The 21,265-nt window shown below is 38.4% G+C and overlaps 1 protein-coding gene across 1 annotated transcript; it reads right to left on the minus strand.

Annotated features, from left to right (window-relative positions):
- Positions 1 to 18,110: 18,110 nt before the first annotated feature.
- Positions 18,111 to 20,561, minus strand: LOC110865211 (DEAD-box ATP-dependent RNA helicase 21). The gene has a single exon (XM_022114435.2). The coding sequence runs from the start codon at positions 20,422 to 20,424 to the stop codon at positions 18,361 to 18,363; it is 2,064 nt and encodes a 687-aa protein (XP_021970127.1). The 5' UTR covers positions 20,425 to 20,561; the 3' UTR covers positions 18,111 to 18,360.
- Between the last annotated feature and the right edge of the window lie 704 nt (positions 20,562 to 21,265).

Raw genomic sequence — 21,265 nt, forward strand, 5'->3', positions numbered from 1 at the left:
AAATTTTGGAGTTAGAGTATGCATAATTTCTTAATTCGTCTAATTCATTCATTTGACAAAATCGATTTTTACCTGCAGTTTCTAAGTCCAAGTTTACGCTTTTTATTGCCCAGTAGGCCATGTGAGCTATTTCTACTGGCAAGTGACAACTTTTTCCATAGACGAGCTTATATGGGGTTGTGCATATAGTGGTTTTATAAGCAGTTCGAAAAGCCCATAAAGCATCATCTAATTTATCAGCCCATTCCTTTTTATTTAAACCTACGGTTTTTTCAAGTATTCGTTTTAAACCTCGGTTAGTCACTTCGGCTTATCCATTTGTTTGAGGGTGATACGCTGTTGAGACCCGGTGATAGACCCCATACCTTGTTAAGATTTTTTCGAGTTGATGGTTGCAAAAATGGGTACCTCTATCACTTATCAAAGCTTTTGGTGTTCCAAAACGGGAGAATAATTTTTTCAGAAATTTTACCACTACTCTTCCATCGTTTGTTGGAAGAGCTTCGGCCTCTGCCCATTTAGACAAGTAATCAACCGCCACAAGTATATACTTGTTTCCTTTTGACGGTGGGAAAGGTCCCATGAAATCGAGCCCCCACACATCAAAAATTTCACAAACGAGAATGCCATTCTGAGGCATTTCGTTCTTGGAAGAAATATTACCTGATCTTTGGCAAGCATCACATGTCTTTACAAGATCTTGGGCATCTTTGTAAATGGTTGGCCAATAAAATCCTGAATCATATACCTTTCGTGCGGTACTAGCGGCACCATGATGTCCTCCGTATGGACCTTAATGACAATGACGGAGAATTCTTCGTGCTTCACCACCATGGACACACCTTCGGATAAGTTGGTCGGCACACATTTTGAAAAGATAAGGGTCTTCCCAAAAGTAATGCTTTACATCAGCGAAGAATTTCTTTCTTTGATGATGCGGCCATCCTTTGGTGACTATACCGCTAGCTAAGTAATTAGCATAGTCGGCATACCATGGTTCTTGTCTGCTCTCCACCATTTCCAAGGATTCTGTGGGAAATTTTTCGTTGATCTGTTCGTCCCTGGTTGCCTCCAAAGCTGGGTCTTCTAGGCGTGAAAGATGATCTGCAGCAGTGTTTTCTGCTCCTCTTTTGTCTTTGATCTCGATGTCGAATTCTTGGAGGAGTAAAATCCATCTGATCAAACGGGGTTTTGCGTCTTGTTTCCTGAAGAGGTATCGGATAGCTGCATGATCTGTATAGACTACAGTTTTAGAAAGAACAAGGTAAGAACAGAATTTATCAAAAGCAAATACCACAGCTAGTAACTCTTTTTCAGTAGTTGTGTAATTTTCTTGTGCATCGTTAAGTATTTTACTAGCATAATAAATTGGGTGGAAATGCTTTTCTTTTCTTTGTCCCAAGACTGCTCCAACAGCAAAGTCACTTGCATCACACATGATTTCGAAAGGAAATTTCCAATCAGGGGCTAACATGATAGGTGCATTGACTAGCATTTCCTTGAGGGTTAGAAATGCTTGATTGCATTCCTTGTCAAAGATGAAAGGTGCATCTTTTTCAAGTAATTTTGTTAGAGGTCTTGAAATTTTCGAAAAGTCCTTGATAAACCTTCTATAAAATCCAGCATGCCCTAGGAAACTTCTGATTGCTCTAACGGAGGATGGTGGAGGTAATCGAGAAATAGTTTCTATTTTTGCTCGATCAACTTCCATTCCTTCGCTTGAGATTTTGTGACCGAGTACTATTCCCTCTGTTACCATGAAATGGCATTTTTCCCACTTAAGGGCGAGGTTAGTTTCCTCACATCGGGATAACATTCGTTCAAGGTTATCGAGGCATTGGTCATATGAGTCTCCAAAGATAGAAAAGTCGTCCATGAAGACTTCCATTGTCTTTTCTATCATGTCATGGAAAATGGCCACCATACAACGTTGGAATGTTGCAGGCGCATTACATAGACCGAATGGCATGCATCGATAGGCGAAAGTTCCATAGGGGCATGTGAAAGTCGTCTTTTCTTGGTCTTCAGGTGCTATCGGGATTTGAAAGTAACCTGAAAAACCATCCAAGAAACAGTAAAATTTATGACCGGATAGTCGTTCTAACATTTGATCAATGAAGGGCAAAGGAAAGGGGTCTTTCCTTGTTGCTTCATTTAATCGTCTATAGTCTATACAAACTCTCCATCCTGTGACGGTTCTTGTCGGTATTAATTCATTTTTTTCATTAGTTATTACCGTCATGCCTCCTTTCTTTGGGACTACTTGGACGGGACTTACCCATGGACTATCGGAGATAGGATAGAGTAGTCCGGCGTCAAGTAGCTTGATGACCTCATTTTTAACCACTTCTTGCACATTGGGATTTACTCTTCGTTGTGGTTATATTACTGTTTTGTAGTCATCATTCATTAAAATTTTGTGCGTGCACATGGAAGGATTTATTCCTTTAATATCTAAAAGCTTCCAAGCGATCGCATTTTTGTGTTTTTTAAGAAGATTAACTAATTTTTCTTTTTCTACGCTACTTAATTTAGACGAAATAATTACAGGTAAATTACCACCTTTGTCTAGAAAAGCATATTCCAAACCTTTAGGGAGTTCTTTGAGCTCAATGGGTGGGTCTTTAGGAGACACCTTATTTTGTGGCTCATCTAGGTCAAGAACCTTAAAGGTTTGTTCTATGGCGACCTCTTCTTCAACAAAGTGGTCATCTTCTTCAGTTGTATCGGGTGGCTCATCTTCATCTTCAATTAGGGGGTCATTATTGCCAAAAAGATATTTCATTGAACGCTCAAGATCTATGTTCCTTTTGAATGCCCCTAATTGAAGAGGTAGATTGTTAAATTTCCGGTTTTTCAAAGCTTCATGAGTTTTTACAAAAGGTTTTCCCAAGACTAGAGGAGCGTCATCGAGGATGATAAAGTCGGTTGGAATAATCATTTGATTTGTTTGAACCAAGACATCCTCAACTACACCGATTGATTTTATTACTTTCCGATTGGATAGAAAAATGGGTATTTGAAGTGGAGCAAAATCACTAATACTTAGCTTTTCAATAATGTAGTTAGGCATTATGTTAACACAAAGATCTTTATCAATGGTGATATTACTAATAAATGAATTCTGAAAGAAACATGGAACCGGTGTAATGTTAATTTCAAAAGGATCTTCTTTTATTAGTGAAGTTTGATCATTAGTTAACTTAACACTTACCATTTCTTCAATTTTTGTATTAGTGTTTAGCTCTTTTAAAAACTTAGAATGAGGGGTAACTAAACAATGATTTTCAAAAGAAGGTGACAAGAGATTAATTTCTTCAAAATTAGACTCTTCTTGTAATTTAACGTTATCGACCTCACCCCTTTCGTTGTTTAACTCATGTGTCGGTTTTTCACTTATTTGTTCTTCCATTTTTACATTTTCAACTATCTCCACGTTATTATTACAATTTAATTCTTCTCTTGCGCGGGACTCCTCTTCCCTTGCGCGAGATTCTTTTATGCAACGTTCGATAGTTTTAATGTGTTCTAATATCCTATCGGTCACTTCGGTGATAGAGAAAGGATCGGGATCCTTAAAGCTTGAATCCGGTTGTTCGATCCTTGGTTCCTCATAGTACCCATATGAAGTAGATGGTTCACACCATTGTTCTTCATTATAAGTATATATTGGATAAGGATCGTAATTTTGTTCTTCATAGTACTCATATGAGGTGGGTTGTTCACACCATGGTTCCTCATAATAAGTGTATGAAGGTGGTGGCTCATATCTTGACTCTTCAAAGTATGAGTATGAAGGCTCATACCTTGGTTCATCAAAATATGAATATGAGGGAGAAGGTTCATACCTTGGGTCTTCATAGGATGTGTATGAAGTTGATGGCTTGTGCCTGCGTTCCTCATAGTGGTTGTATGAAGTGGACGGTTGAAACAAGTTACAATATTGTACCGAGTGCGGGTTACCACAATTAGTGCAATAGTCTCTCATATAATCATCCTCCTCATAGGTGTAGTTGTAATCTCCTGAGTATTGATCCATAGGGATCACTCAACAGACCACAACTGAGTCTCGGGACCAGAAAACAAAAACAAAAATGGAAACAGAAGCTGGACACGGCCCCGTGTTCAATGGACACGGCCCCGTGTACAGAATCTGTATCTGGGCGTTTTTAATTAAAGTTACTGGTCTCGTTGGACACGGGGGCGTGCTCAATGAGCACGGCCCCGTGTTCAGACTCTGTATCTGGGTATGTGACTAAAAATATGCATCACGGGGGCGTGTTCAGTGAGCAAGGCCCCGTGTTCAGGCTACTGTAAATGCAAACTAAACTAAAATGCAGAAAAATGTGCGCGCGTTTTAAAAAGGTTTTGAAAAACTGATTAGGCCATCGATTTTAAGCTTTCTTAAAATCCTTGTGTCCCTGGCAACGGCGCCAAAAACTTGATGCGTGTGTAGTGTAATATATTTTAGATGTATATTTTAAGCCTTTTTTACACTTTTAGCCAAGTTTTAAATTTATAAAACACGATATTCACTAACACTAAACACACATATGGGCAAGTGCACCCATCGTGGACGTAGTATAGTGTTGGTAAGATACCGAGGTCGTCCAAGGACACAAGAGCTTTTAGTACCGGTTTATCCTCAACGTCTAACCAAATCAAAATGTTAGAAAAGATTTTTAAACTAAGAAAATAAAAACTAACTAAATGCTGAAAAATAAAATAAAAATAAAAAACAGATAGACAAGATGAATCACTTGGATCCGACTCGTGTATTAGTATAACCTTTGATTATTTTCGCACTTTTGCACTTGTTTAAGAGATTATCTTAGTTATTGTAGTAGGCCCCTCTTTTGAAGGCGACGTTACCCTCAACCCAGTAGTTTGAGTCAGCAAGGATACAATCCTAAAGGGTCGGATTATTGAAAGATAATGAATTAAGTTATTAATGCAAATTATGGTAGGCCCCTCTTTTGGAGGTGACGTTACCCTCGACTAAGTAGTCTGAGTCAGCAGGGATACAGTCCTAAATAGCCGGGTTATAATATTAATAGTAGTTAACTTATGAGGGGGTCAAAGAGTTTGGATCCCCGCCATCCAATACCTATGGGTATTGAAGGAGATCCTACTAAATTTGACCCAGGTCCCTTGCAGGACCTCTAAACGCTGAACAAGTGCAAGACCCTTACTAAACCGTTCCCTTAACCCCCGACCAGGTAGCCAACATACCTCCATATAGACCGTGGAGATATGAATGGTGAAAATCTTTTATTTTATATAGACAGTAAAATAATGCCAAGACACCACGGACAAACGATAAGGAAAAGTCACCTTCAACATAAGCAACTAGTTATTAAAGTCATTAATACAAAACCAAATAAAAAGTGCAAAAGATTAAAAATAAAAAGTATTATACTAAACACTTGTCTTCACCAAGTGATGTAAGAGACTTAGGCAAACATGGCCTTGATTGTCAAGAACTCTTACGATCAATCTTGGATCCCGAGACGACTCACACACTCTATGATGGACAATGGATGATGGTGGTGGATGATGGTGTTATGGTGGTGGTGGGTGGTGGATGAAGTGTGAGAGAGGTGGTGTGCCAAGGGATGAGTTGCAATGAAACCAAGCACTCCTATTTATAGGCTGAACAGAAGCCTGGGCACAGCCCCGTGTCCGCTGCACACGGCCCCGTGCCCGTCTGACAATCTCTCTCCTCATTAATTGTAATTCGCAATTACAATTAATGCGCCTGCAGTACTTTCGCCACGCCCCCGTGTTCACTGGGCACGGCCCCGTGGTGGGCAATAGAAGCTTCTAAAGGTTTGTCTTTTCTGCTGCTTCTTGGGCACGGCCCCGTGCTGGCTGAGCACGGGGCGTGTTCAATCTTCTGCCTTCTCTGTTTTGCTTGGTATGATGCTGCTGAGGGGTCGGGCAATCCACTTGTGTTCCTTTTTTTGTATTTGTGTTAGATTTAGCTGTCTTTTTGCTTCTTTTGTTAATTTGAGCTCATTTAATCCTGAAAATACAAAAGGAAGACAAAAACACTCTTTTTCCAACATTAGTACTTAAAAGGGTTAGTTTTATGCCTCATTTTATGTAATTTATATGTTGCATTTTACACACATCAAATATCCTCACACTTGAATTTTTGCTTGTCCTCAAGCAAAACTCTTTAATATGTGGCTACACTCTTGAATTGAACTGAGGAAAAAGCTTATAGGGATGGTTTTGTAACTGTATTTCGTTAATTAACCATTTGTCTATTTGCGAGTGATTTGAAGGGTTTGGAATAGCTGGTTCTAAGTTTATTGGTAGTTGTTTTTCAAGAGAGCGATTAAAAATATTTTCATTAACAGGCTTAATAGTATTATAGCTTGCCATTATAAAATCTAATTCTTCCTGAGATGGTAACTTTTCAATTTGCCTAGAACTTTCCCCAATTTCTATTTCCTTGGGCTTGGGTTTCTCGAGAGGTAAAGCATCGAATTCTATAGGTTCTTCTATGTCTGGTATATATCTATTGAAATCTCTGGAAACCTCTACTCTTACTGGATAGAGATTTAAATTATGAAGTGCCTCAGACAAGTTACTCATGCTATTTAGCAAAATAGACATAGTCAGAATTCATAAAATTTATAGGAAACTTTTTAAATATTAGTTCCTACTGGGTACTATTAAAATAACTGAAATTTACATCACACGAGGTTTTATTTGTAAATTTTATGATTTCCTTGATAAGACTTCTAGACTGTGGATAATAAAGGTACTAATACTTGAGTCAAATTATTTAAGAATTTGCATTACTTGCTATATTGACTAGCATATAAAGATCTGCTTATACTGTACACAATTAGTCAGATAAATAAACAAATAATCACAAAATAGCAATTAATGGAAATTAAGTATTTTCTAAATACTTAATTGGCTTAAATCAGTGGCTTGAGAAGTGGCTCTGATACCACCTTTTTTTGTCACGGCCCTTGACCCGGTTTGACCCGTTTTAGGAGCCGCGGGACAGAAATCCCGTGGTATTTAATTTTAGGCGACGGCGGAAGTCTTTTTAAAACATGATCTTTTAATAATTCAAACTGCTCGTTTCATAACTGAGGATAAATCCCATAATTTACAATAATGTGATTTCACTGGAATTCTTTATTTTTTTCAAAACATGTTTCTTTATTTATTCACACTGAGCCACTTTTCTAAGCTGGTAGTGCTTCCTGGCACTTTTCTTTGCTCACAACAGATCATCTGAAACATGTTTGAAAAAGGTTTTGTCAGCGGGGAAATACTGAGTGAGTTCATTCAGGTTTTATGAAATGACCCATAGTTATAAATTACAACATAAGAGCGATTACAATGGTTCCTATCTTATCTTTATCTGGCTTTCTGTCACAATGGTGACAAGTCACAATGGTGACGATGGTCATATCACTATTAGGTCAATGAACTCTAATAGTGACGTTCCTCCCTAGTAGATCAATGAACCTAACTGGGAGAAATAGTAATGTGCATAATACCCCACTAACCAATAAATCAAGATATCCACGACTTAGTCCCTGTAATTATAACTTTTTGAAAATAAATTTGGAGTATTGTAAAACAGTTGATAAAAAAGAGAATGACTCACATTGCAGATTTAACGAGCAGTGTATAAGCCTTCCTGATTTGCCTGTGATTAACCTAATTTAAATAATAATGCACACACACAACTGGGTTAGTAACTAATACAGTAGTTACGTTAATTCACGAGATTAAACCCTCACAACGATTAATAAGTGCAATACATAACAATTCATTGGATTCACAACGAATGATAGAGTATAGTCCGAATTTCGAACAGCACTCAAACATTCAAGTCGAAATCACAATGAATAACAAAGTACAAGCTCAATTTGAGCAGCACTCGGACAATCGTTGGATAGTTACAATCGATCGGACGTTGAATCGTAATAGCGATCGAGTTATTACCCTGATTGCGGCAGCACTTCGTGAATCGTGTGTGTTAATTGTAGTAAACAGAGTATAACTCCGTGCCTCAGACGAATTTCTTCGTCGTTTCAATCACAGATTTCAAGTGCCAATGTCTGCTATTTATACACGAATTTGGACATGCTTAAGGACCGTAAGCCTAACCCTTTACGGTCCATAAGGGGACACCTAGGATCATAGGGTTGCCACGCGTGGGACTAGCCTTGCTGGGTCAAAATTTGGTCCAATCATAATTTAACAACGAATTTCTGTTGATAATCATCAACTCGGGTTCACCCCCTTGAGTTTTAGGGGCCCTGATCCTGATTCCGATTGTTCTGAAAATTTTAGGGCTAATGCAGAATTACTTGGGTGTCTCAATTAGGGGTTTCTTGTTGTCTAATTATCATCCTAATTATTGATTTTTGTGAGAAGTGTTACAATATGTCTCCTCCTAACAATACCCCAAAGACTAACGGGGAGGTGCATTACCCCTATAGCGCTACTATCGTTAAGGCGGAACTACACACAGGGATTAAACGTTCACATAGCACAAAAAGTCTCAAGTATCACAAGTTTCATGTTTCATGTTTAAATGGATAGAGCATGTTTCAAATAAGTTTCAAGGTTTCGTGCGTTTAATATAGAATACATGTTGCACCCAAAGTGTTTAAAAGTAAAAATGGGTTCAAGTATACTCACGGTGGTTGCAGGCTTTCCCACTTGAAATCCCGCGAGCGAGTTTGGTGGATGGATTAAGTTGGAGCACCTAGTCCTTCTACACAAGGAAACATAGGTGTGTGAGTTTGGCGTACAACGGAAGATTATAAATTTGGAGTTTAACATAGCATAAAGTATGATATCAAAATAATCATCTTTAGCTTACACTCTTATATGACACTACGTAACCACTAGGGTTATATTGTATTTCATGGGTAGTAAGCCCATTAGAATCATACTTGGAGTGTTAAGTCTTAGATGTCATTCTACTACCTTAACATATAAACACAAGTTTAATATTAACGGTTCGAATGTGTGTATATATATATTTTAAGTATTACATATTATTAAGTTCAATATGTCAAGTAGGAGGTAGAAGATTAAGATCTTCGTTTAGGCACCTTGAGTCATTCATGAATGTCATGTATGGGGTAGGAAGAACATGCTTCCATTTAGGGACCCCTTGAATGTTCACCTCTTCACTTGATGTAAAGACAACCAAGGAGGGTCACGAACTAGGATTAGTACAATAATACAAACAACCTAACTAAAGAGAAATCATCAAATCATGTGAGGATTTTGTGTTGGAACAACCCAAGTTGTTCCATAATCACTTCTCATCAAGAACCAAGCTTGAACATGACTTGTGGGTGAAATACCCTAATAAAAACAGAAAGTATTTGAGGTTTTAACCTCTGATTTATAGTGTCTCAACCTTGTTTTTAAGCTTAACCAACCATAAGAGGGGTTGTAAGCATTAGGACATAGGCTTGAGATGTGTTAGACACAAGTTGGATGAGTTTAAACAAGTATGTAACAAAACAGAAAGATTTTGGTCAATTTCAGAGCAATTCCAGGTCTGATTTCTCCAAGGAGAAGTCAAGGAATCAAACTCCATGATTAACCAAGCAAGAAGGAAGAAGAATCAAGTAATTTTGTTAAGAAATGAGCAAGTTATACCAAGTTTAGTGCAAGAGTATGAATCTGTCCGAAAATGCAGATTCTTGCTGGAACTTGAGAGTGTTTTTGAGAGATTTGAGTGTGTTGAAAGTGTCCAAGTGCTTGGAGGACCTTGGGTACTTATAGGAGAGTGATTAGGGTTGATTTGGGGGGTTAACTAGTGCTAAAACTCGGTTTAAACCAAGAAATCCCGCCCAAAAAACGAAGCTGGTCGCGACTGTCCAACTATTCTGCAGACCTGAGACCCATGCGGGCCGCGTAAGAGGACAAGGTGAGTCCACGCGGGCCGCGAGCCTCCAAGTTTCCGGATAAAGTTTCATTTTTTACAATTTGGCCCCTGAAGTTGTGTGTTTGATGCGTTTAAGGTATTTTAAGGGCCATATTTGCCATAAAGGGATAGTTCAAGATGTGATTAAGTATGAGGAGTATAAATCAAGTATAATCAAGCGTATATGTATCAAATCAAGTGTCGTTCTCATTCAAAACACGTTTCATGCATAAGTTTAGATTAATTACAAGTTTCGCACATAGTTTCCAAGAATAACGATTAAACATCGATTGATTCACGAAGTCGAACATACGAGCATACATAGAATGTGTATAACATAAATGTAACAAAATACAAGCTTCATTAATGATCCAAGTCTCGGTTTGACAATGATTACAAAGAAGAGAACGATTACAAGAATACAAAGTTTCCAAAAATAGAAATACGAACAAAACTTTCTATAAATGGAAAGTACAAAAGAGTCGGGCGTTACAGAAAGATGGTTTTCCAACTTTCTTTCAACACTTTTACACTCAATGCCTTCAAACCGATAGGAACGGAGCTTGTGCCGACTTGCTAATCATTTCGGTGATTGCACGACTCAAGATCCGGATTCTATCCACGAGGTTCACCGACTTCGGGTTAAACGTTAAACTCCGTTCCGAACAGTTCACCGGCCGGATTAGGGTGATTCCTGTCCGAGCAGGGGAAACAAGTAAGAACGAGGGTTCTATGGTTCAACTCGTTGTCAAAGTACCTCGATATAACGTCAAACAATCAAAACAGCCAAGTGTTAAACGAACAGGCCGACCAGGTCAGGAAGCTGACCGATCGGGCTGGCTGTCCGAACGGACTGCCCAGCCGATCGACCAGGCCAGCCGATCGGCTAGCACATGGCTCCACACATTGACAATTTCATGAAGCCTGGTATTGAACGAAATGTTGTTCGATCGGACTACGGTCTGATTTGAATTACTCTTCGGATCATGATATACTATGCTTCAACACTTAATCGATTTTCAACTCGTTCAACGCGTTGGAGTGCACCCGATCGGTCGAGCCGTCCGACCAGGTGACACCCTGATAAGAACTTGTTGTTGAAGTACCTAACTGATCGGTTAAGCCGGCCGATTGAACGGACCGTTCGATCGATCGACCTGAAAGGTAAGGAAACTTCAATGTTTTCAAACACTACAACAAAAACCTCAAAAGGTCAACCATCATACACAAACACATCTTACTCAAGGGAAGAAACAATCCACTCGAACAGCCCATCTGATCGGTCTACCGACCGACCGGACAGGCTGTCCGAACGGACTGGTTAACCGAACGGTCAAGCCGTCCGATCGGACCGACCATCCGATCGACCAGACTGTCCGACCCTCCAACACTTGTTTTCCCTTTTACGCGTTGCTTATCGTTATGCTATCGAACTATTCAGGCTAACCCTACTCTCAAGTGCTCCCTTCAATCCATCAATCACTGTGAGTATACTCGAACCCTTTTTGCTTTAGCACTTTTGGGCGTTACATACGTTACTTATTCTAAATCACAATCGAACACACTACTCAATTACTTTAAAACGCTAACCGTTACCACATGTATTACGTGACTAAATGAATGCTTGTTGTTATGTTTACACGTGGAATGCTGTCTACCTGCCTTAACGACGATAGTACTATAGTTTGGACTCAGCACCCGTTCACACGGGGGTTGTTAAGGACAATTACTTGCATGGATTACGGTGGTAATCATGTATTGCGAACTGCCTCGGGCAGTCAACACGCAGTCATTGGTATCGATAGATCCATGTCGATAATTAACATGCTTCGTTTTCCTCTGTGTACGTGCTGGTTATGCGTAAACTATTTCGAACTCTATTATGCTATTATCAAACTTGTATGATCACCTTTACAATATATGTATTGACTTTATTTTAACGTATCTGACAGGCAATTAGGATGCTTATCTGCTAGGAAGGCGAGCTTAGAATAAGCGTCTAGAGCATAGTTGTCTGTAGATCTTGCAGATCGAGTCTCTAGAAGCATTTGAACAATTTTTATATTTAAACCTGAGTTGTCGAAACAGAATATTTGACTAGATGTTATTTGTAATAATTTGTTTGCCATTTGAGGTACGGTATGAGACGTATTATATAAATTGAATGGTAATGATAGTTGTTATGGAAACTTCTGGACAATCTGTTTCGCTCAGTGCCATGCCCCGATGATTCCGCCATCGGTTGGGGTGTGACAGGTTTGGGTTGTGGGCATTGCTTGACACATGGTAGATGTAGGCTCCACTAGTCCACACCCAAAAAAATGGGGTGTGGAAGGGGCGTGGCCAGGCCGGCGTTGGGGTGCCATTTGACACCTAATTTTTTTATATTAATTATAAAATTCAGTAAAGTAAATTGAAAAACACATTTTATTTATATAAATAACTACAATAAAAAAATACATTACATTACCAAAAAAAATCAATCATTTTCATCTTCATTTGAGTCAAATCTTGAAAGTGTTGAAACATGTTCTACCAAATCAGGTCGAAGTTTGAATTTATTTGTTTTGACTCGATTAGATATTAGTTTTGCGTTCTCTCTTCGTCACTAATGTCTTCGTTATTTGATTCGGGCTCCTCGCCACAATATTCAACGATTGCACGCCCTTCATCCTCTAAATCATGTTATGTAGAACGATACACGCGTACATCACGTTTCTTATTTGATATTTTTCATACAATCGACAAGGCATGCTCAAAATGCGCCACTTTTTCTGCAAAACACCAAATGCTCGCTCAATATCTTTGCATGCCGCCATCTAAACTTTGTTAAACTCTATTCTTTTAGGATCTAGGGTTCCATATCTTGAAAATGATTTCACAAAAAAAAAAAAAAAAAAAAAAAACAAAATCAACAAGATAGTACACATATTTGTATTCAACCCCATTTACAGATGTTCCTTTCGGTCCAATACCATTTATTTGATAGTTGAAAATGGGCGAGTGGTGTATAATGTTTATATCATTATGTGAACCATACATACCAAATAATGCATGCAATATCTAAAGATCTTGTGATGCAACCGCTTCAAGCATCATAGCTGGCATTCCATGATATCCACTTGTGTGAGAGCCTTGCCATGCAGTTGGACAAAGTTCCCACTCCCATTTCATACAATCTAAGCTACCGATCATCCCGGGGAGACCATGATATTCAACGTGATGTTCCAAAATTTATTGCATATCACTAAACGTCGGTTTTCTCAAGTGTCTTTTTCATGTATAGTTCAATGATATACGCACAAAAATTGTGAAGACTTTCCCTAGCCACTCGTGCCGACATTTTTAAATAGTCGTCCACTATGTCGGAATTATTGTCGTAAGCCAATTGTCTTAGGGCGGCCGTGACTTTTTGCCACGTGGTAAATCCTAAATTACCACCCGCATCCGGTCTTTGTCGGAAAAAATCATAATTATCCTCTAAATCTTTGATATTCTTAAAAATAAATTTTTGCTCATACAAAAACGACGCCTAACTTTCATCATACGTTGGTTCGAGTGAGAAATAAGCGATTACCAGCAAATCGTTTACGGTTTCGCATTCACGAATAATATATGCTTTCACCACCATCAACACTGCTGATAATAATAATTCCGCCCCATCGTCCGATGAGGATGACAAAGCAAATTTCTCATACGAATCGCTTGAACTTGAAGAAGCCATTATATATATATATATATATATATATATATATATATATATATATATATATATATATAGAGTAAGGTTAACATACAAAAAGCCTTATCATACATCACGTAGGAGACAATGGTAACCGTTGGATCATGGGTATAATCACGCATGGGACCACATAATCACGCATGGGACTATAATCACGCACGTTCTATGATAATAACGCACGTTATATTTTTTGTCATGTATGTTAATGTAGGTTAAGCCTTGAAGTACATTATACTTTCTCTCTCTCTCTCTCTCTCTATATATATATATATATATATATATATATATATATATATATATATTACGTTTGATAGTTGTTTTTCAATTTTTGTGTGGTAAACATGAGTAAGAAATGAAAGGTTTATATAGGAAAAAATTGAAAGTTTTTTTTTTAAATAACCGTTGGCCAACGGCTATGGCTAACGGCTAGTCAAACGGTCATCAACACCCAACCATACATTGCCAACCACGCCCCCCAGGCCAACGCCTCACACCAAGCAATATTGCCACGTCAAGCGGGCAACGGTGACCAAAACACCAACCCAGAGTAAAGTAGCCGACGTTAAAGGGCCAAAACGCCAAACGGGCCACACCCACACCTACTAGTCTTAGACCTTAAACCACCCTGTACCACAACCCTAAATCAAATTAAACTAAACTAAACCACTTATTTAAATAACCCATGCATCCAACAATTTTTTTGTTGGAGTTAACTTTTTAGGTTGACACAAAATATAAGATGCAAACCATAAGAATTTAAAAATTAAAAAGATAATTTATAGATAATCAACACGAATAATAATTTCGCCCTACATCCTGTCTCTAATAAACAATTTTAATTAATGTTATGTGACAACACATTCTTCTACCTCAAACATTATATTCTTTATTTTTACAGATTTCATATAGATACTCGGCTGTATCAGGAATTTTGTGTGCTTCCGTCAATCTCCATTCATGTGCGGAATTATTGGAAAAATATTAATAAAAATGATTTTTCACTAATTATGGACAATAAATAATTGTATCTATATACGAGTTACATAGATAATAATTTATGAGTCTGTGTTGTATGATGTCATAATTTCACAAACAAACAAACTAAATCAAACCACCTCCAAATAGCATCTAAAATGAATGGGATACCGATGTTCAAAATTGAGTGATTGAATTAAATATTTTTATACATAAGTGACTATAGTAAATTTTGCATCTTTTGTCATAAAAAGGTTGTTTTGTTTTGACTCCTTCAAGAATCATTATGAAGGTTTTGACTTTTGATTTTTTTTAACGGCTAACAAACTCAATCCCGAGCACTCTCGGGGCACCCACTGGACAAACGGAGTACTCCGAGAGTAACCCGAGTCCACCACCAATTCCGGGGAAAACCCGATAAGCTACCCGCCCGTAGGCACGACAGTGAAATTACCGGTAAAACCCGTTTGGCTCAAGGATCCAACCCAGGTTTCCCTGGGTCTCCTATCATTGCCCACCAGTGCCTCACTCTGCACCAAGTGGGAGTCGAACCTGCATCTCACAAAAGAAATGCAAGCCCTCCACCACTTGATCTAAAGATGATTGGCGTTTTGACTTTTGATTATGCCTCATAATTTTATTTAAATCGACATTAAATGTCATGAATCAAATGAATGTTTATTTGACTCATAAAATTGATACAATGATCTTTAAATTAAATAATAGAACTTAAATATAGAGTTTTGGTTTTGAATATGAAAAGAACCTTATGATTCATAAGGAAAAACATGAGTGTAGAGATGAGAAAAGATAAATAGTGATAAATTATTTTGTCATAAAGTTTATAGGATTTAGAGAGACATACTCTTCAATTCTTTCACCATCACCAACTTTATCTTTTTATTTTTTCCCACATAATTCGTAAACACTAAATAACCTAGTGCGATCTCGGGCTTGAGAGCCATCTCCGGCAGTACACAGCTGTTTTGGTTATTGTATCCTCAATAAAAAAACCGTCAATTCTTTAGGCGCGAAATTTGTTTAATGGACCCGTGTCTGACACAATCCTCAATCAAAAACCGTCAATTCTTTATTATGTTAAGTGTTGCAGTCTATAAGCAAGGTTGAAGACTTAACATGACATAAACTCGTATCAAGGATACTACAACAATGCTTGTTGAAGTACCCATTGAAGACACGGTTGAATCAAGTAGTACATATATATATTCTTTTTCTTTCGTGTTTCTATACGGTATTGTAGTAATATATATCCTACAAATAATAAGAGTATCATTGTTACATTTTTCATTATATATTTTAATATGAAGTCAACCCACTTCCTGCAATTTATTAGTGGCATATTAAATGCTAAAGTATAGAAAACAACAATGTATGTATTGCAATGAACAAAAAAATATGAATGGACCCGACGTATCACATTGATTATATATTTCACCAGGGTCTATAACCTGTGAATCCATGAGGCATGCATCTTGATTTTCGAATTGTTGTAAACAGATACTTCAATTTGTTTGATTCACTCAATCATTCATCTATGAAATCAGAAGTTATGTTTAAGCACACATGAGTCATTGATTTGTTATACATTGTTCTTGTTAAGTGTAGTGGCGGATCTAGAAAGTCCTTATAGGGGCAACGTTTTAAAAAAAGGGTAACGAAATCTAAAAAAAGTTAATTTTTTACAAAATTTACACTACCGTCAGAGCGTCAATGGGAACGGGGTTTACCCCTTGTTCAAGGTAGGTCCGCCCCTGGTTAAGTGTTTGGTTTTCTTGAAATTCATCTCATTCAATAATGTAAATTTGTATAGACATTATAAAATTACATAATTTTTATCATCAAACTCGTGTAATACACGGATCTACAACCTAGTAACATATATATATATAGTTAAGAGTTTGTTTAACTTCAAATGCACAATCTCTGTTTATAATAAGTAAAAGAATAGGATGTAAATCAGACAGTTCATGTGATTTGCTTAGTTTCCAAACATGTTCCTTATGTTATTAAAGGGGAGGCCAAACGTACCTCTTTGTGATAGGAATATTATTTTATAAAAGAGATCACCCACCGAGTGTATGAGAGTGGATGGGGAATGTTTAGCAGCAAAATATTTGTACTTTAAGAAGCTGTTACACTTTTAGTACGAGAGTTGCTAAACGAGTTGTTATTGATTGACTCAAGACGGTCAATCTCCTAAATAAATACACGAAGAACAAGACAATAACCTAAGACTATTTTCTACTTGTTTTTTTTTTTTTTTGTCATTATGCAAACTGCATATAAAAGAAAAACGAAGACGCAATGCTCTCTTAAGAATAGGGAACTGCTGCAACATGGGTGAAAATGCAAGAGTAAACTAATCTAAGAGCATTCACAATCCGTCCCCAAATTATTTGAGGAATGTTTTTATATTAAGAAAAGTGATTGTAGGTGGTTAGAAGTGGTTGTGAGTAAGGAAAGAAAATATAATGATAAAATTAAAAAAAAATTAATTGAAAAGAGAGAAAATGCTATTGTTTTTAATGAAATCATTAGGTAAAAATGAGGGAAGGGATGTGAATGCTCCCTGCCTTCATGCATGCAGTAGTGGGCACTCCCATTGAACCGGTCTCTAGTCTGGTTAACATGCGGGTACCCTTTTAGACCTCATGGGTCGGGCAGTGGTACGTATCACGATTTATTTATTGAAAAAATATGGAGCCTGGCCTCTGGCTCTCGAGGCGTGAACTGATCGTGATTCGAAGGGCGCTCAATCTCAATGTCCGTTGTCTCACTATATGAAGACTAGGCCACAACCCATAAACACACACAGACAGAAAAGGGAATTGACAAGAAACCTGATAGTCACCTTGGAGCACTGAACAATGAAACGTAGCGAAAATGAATTCGAGACGTAGAAAAGTCCTCTAGTTCGAGTGGGCATGCTAGATATTTGTTTATGAAATTCAAACTAGTTCAAAAAGCTTCTTAAAGTCTACAATCTTACTTCGTCGATTCCTCCTCGAAGGTAATTGACCAAATAATATTATTTGACTTCTTGTGCAGCACCGTTAAGTTGTTATTATCTAATTACTTGTTCAGCCGGTGATTGTTCTTTACTAAATACTTGTTGGGAGTTCTGCTATTTTTCTCAATATACATATAAAGACTTGAAATTGTTATGTTCTGTTGTTCTTTGTCTATACAACATAGTTAAATTCTATCATAAATCGAATTTTGATTCCTATATGTTCAGTTGTTCTTTGTCTCAAACATAGTCCATTTGAGTCAACTATTATGCTAATTTTCTCTATACAACTTCAAAAGTTTCTCAAATATATCCAAAACTTTTCATAACCATAAGAAATTGTCAAATCAACATATAACTGGACCTGGAACAATGAGTTCAGTTCATTCGAGAGACGAATGAGATCATCATTTAGAACATGTAATAGCAATGACTACGAAAAACACTTCAATAAAGCAACATACTAATTAATAATCAGGGTGAAATAAGAATTGAGCTACTGTATTTCATCCACAAAACGACGAACCAAACTGAATTAACAATGTACGCAAAATTCATCAACGATAAAGAACAGATACCAACCTAGAGTTTGTAAAATCTGTGAAAGACTCGAATCCTGCTACAGTAACTGAACCCAGCATTTAAACCCCAAGGCAATGCAATGCAACATCTTACACATCATAATCAATGCGCAAAAACTGTATCATTTCGTCTCGGTGGTCTATCAGGAATCGAACCAGGTTTGAACTTAGAAGCCTCATGCCTCGCAAGTTCAGGTGGAATCGGACTATTGCTCTGTGTAAGCATCTGCTTAAGATCATAGAAAACATCAGTATCATGTAAAGTCAAGAACGTAGTAGCGGTACCTGTCTTCCCTGCACGCCCTGTACGCCCTATACGATGCGTATACATTTCAATATTTCCAGGCATATCATAGTTTATAACATGAGCCACATCTGGTATATCAATCCCACGCCCCGCAACATCAGTAGCAACCAAAACATTAAACCTTTTCGTCCTGAAACCTTCAAGACTGATTTCTCTCTGTTCCTGTGACTTGCCACCGTGTAAAGTTGTCACCCGGTAACCTGCTTTTTCCAACGTTTTCGACACAAAATCAGCAGACTTTTTAGTGTTTATGAACACAATTGCAGTCTTGTCTACCAGATCATCCAACAGCTTCTGTAACCTAGGCATTTTTTCAGATTCTTTAACCATGATAACGTGTTGTGTAATGAGATCAGTCGCTTTTCCCGCAGTTCCGATAGTCACAACAACAGGGTTTCTCAAGTACTTTCTAGCTAGCCTCTCAACAGCTGGAGGCATAGTTGCACTAAACATATAAGTCGTTCTATATATCCTCTTCTCGTCAAGCTCCTCATCTTCATTTTCGGGTTTAAAGTTGCTCGACGGCATCGCATCAAGAACACCCACAACTTGTGGTTCAAAACCCATATCAATCATACGATCCGCTTCATCAAGAACAACATAGTTACACTGGTTTAAGACCGCATAACGTCTTTCTAAACAATCAATCAGACGTCCAGGCGTCGCAATAACAACCTCACACCCTTGTCTAATCTTAAACCCCTGTTCTTCAATCGACTGCCCACCAACAATAGAAACAACTTTGATACCCAAATAATGCGCAAACTTAACCGTTTCTTCCTCAATCTGCTGTGCAAGTTCTCTAGTAGGCGCCATAACAACCGCATAAGGCCCCTCCGCCTCATTTTCCTCGCTAATTGGAGGAAGTCTAGTTATGTAAGTCAACATAGGAAGTACAAAAGCAGCAGTTTTACCTGACCCCGTTTCCGCAACACCAATCACATCTCGCTGTTGGAGACCAAGCGGGATCGCAGCCATTTGAATCGGTGATGGCGTCTTGTAGCCCGCTCTATCCACCGCTTTCAAAAGTTCCGAGCTCAATTTACTCTCGACCCAACTCCTCATCGGCCTGGGAATTCTCGAACCCTTATACGATATATTAAAATCCTCTCGAAATATCCTCCAATCTCTCTCAGTCATTTCTTCAAGTTTCTTCTCCGACCAATGCCGATCAACTCTCATATCAAAGGTATCGTACATTTCGGCCGCCTCATCCTTCAACCGCTGCGCTGCAGCCTCCTCTGGGCGCTCCTCGATCCCATCCTTCTTCCTAATTTCATCCCTCAACTCCTTCTCATTCTTTGCAGCCAGCTTCTTCTGCTCCCTACGATCCATACCAGCCCGAAAACCTCTCCCGAATAACAGCCTCGCCTCGTGCGGGTTCTGGTACAGAATATTCATATCTCTCGACGTGTCCTCCGTGTTCTCCCAATCGAACGAAAACCGGAACTTCTCGCTGGGTTTAATCACTCGTTTCTTCGGCTTCTTCGATCCTAAATACTGCTCTTTAATCGCTTCGAGTTCCTTTTCACGTTCTCGCTCTGCAAGCTTCTCTAATCTCGCTTTTTCTCTGGCTTTGTGCTCTTCTTCGCGTTCTCTGTCGCGATTTCGTCGTTCAGATTCTCGTTCTCTGTCACGTTCTCTGTCTCTATCACGGCGGTCACGGTCGGAGCGGTGGTGGCGGGAGGAGTCGTCGGCGGAGGGTGGGGGGTTGGAGGATGAGGGGTTAGGGTTTGATTGTTCGGATCGGCGCTTTTGTTGTTCGAATTCTTCTTGGCGACGTTTGAGGGCGAGTTGTTCTCGCTCTGCTTTGCTGAGGAAGACCGGCTTCTTCTTCTCGCCGAATTCGTCGCGATTCATGGTATGGGGGTTTGGGTGGTGGACTTGGTTCGCTTGGTTGGTTGCAGGGCAGGAGGGGAAGGGGATCGATGAAGCTAGGGTTTGTGAGTACGATTTGATTGGGTATTTGGTGTATAATAAGTTTAGCGTGTTATGCTGGTAAAAAGAAAATCCGTAGTGAAATATGAGTAGAAATTTGTATGATGCAGTTTAGTAATAAAGTAAAAAGAAAAATGCTCTTCGTAATTTAGGGCTGTTTAGAAAACTCGTGGCTCGGAGTTTGTTCAGATTTAGCTCGGAAAAAGCTCGCTTGATATCGCTCGGTTTAAAAGTGAGCTGAGCCGGCTCGATTAGAAAGTAAGTCTAGCTCGGCTCGGCTCGTAAAGAGCCGGATTGGCTCGGTTTGGCTCGCTTTTTAGCTCGGCTCAGGTTAGCTCGGATCATTTTACTTATAATATATTTTATTTGTATATACATTATAATATATTACAAAAAACTAATTATTATTTATATGTATATAGGTTTGTAATTTGATATCTATAGCTATTTGAAGGTTGATTACCATGCTAATGAACTAATTATTATTTCATCGAAGTTTAAAACTTATTTTGTGTTGTTTAACTTGATTTTGGCTTGTGATGTATTAAGTTGAACTTATTTTGAATATGTTCTTTTGAAGTATTGAATAATATTTTAGACTACTTAATCTTTAGAGCTATGTGCTAACTTTTATTTTTAAAATCGGGCCAAAGCAAGCCAAGCCGAGCCAAGCCAGCTCGGTTTAAAACTAAGCCGAGCCCGAGCTTTGATTTTCAGCGCTGTTTCGAATCCGAGCCACCTCGTTTTATAATCGAGCCGAGCC

This window comes from Helianthus annuus, chromosome 6 (assembly GCF_002127325.2).
Source record: "Helianthus annuus cultivar XRQ/B chromosome 6, HanXRQr2.0-SUNRISE, whole genome shotgun sequence".
In the NCBI taxonomy this organism is placed as follows: domain Eukaryota; kingdom Viridiplantae; phylum Streptophyta; class Magnoliopsida; order Asterales; family Asteraceae; genus Helianthus; species Helianthus annuus.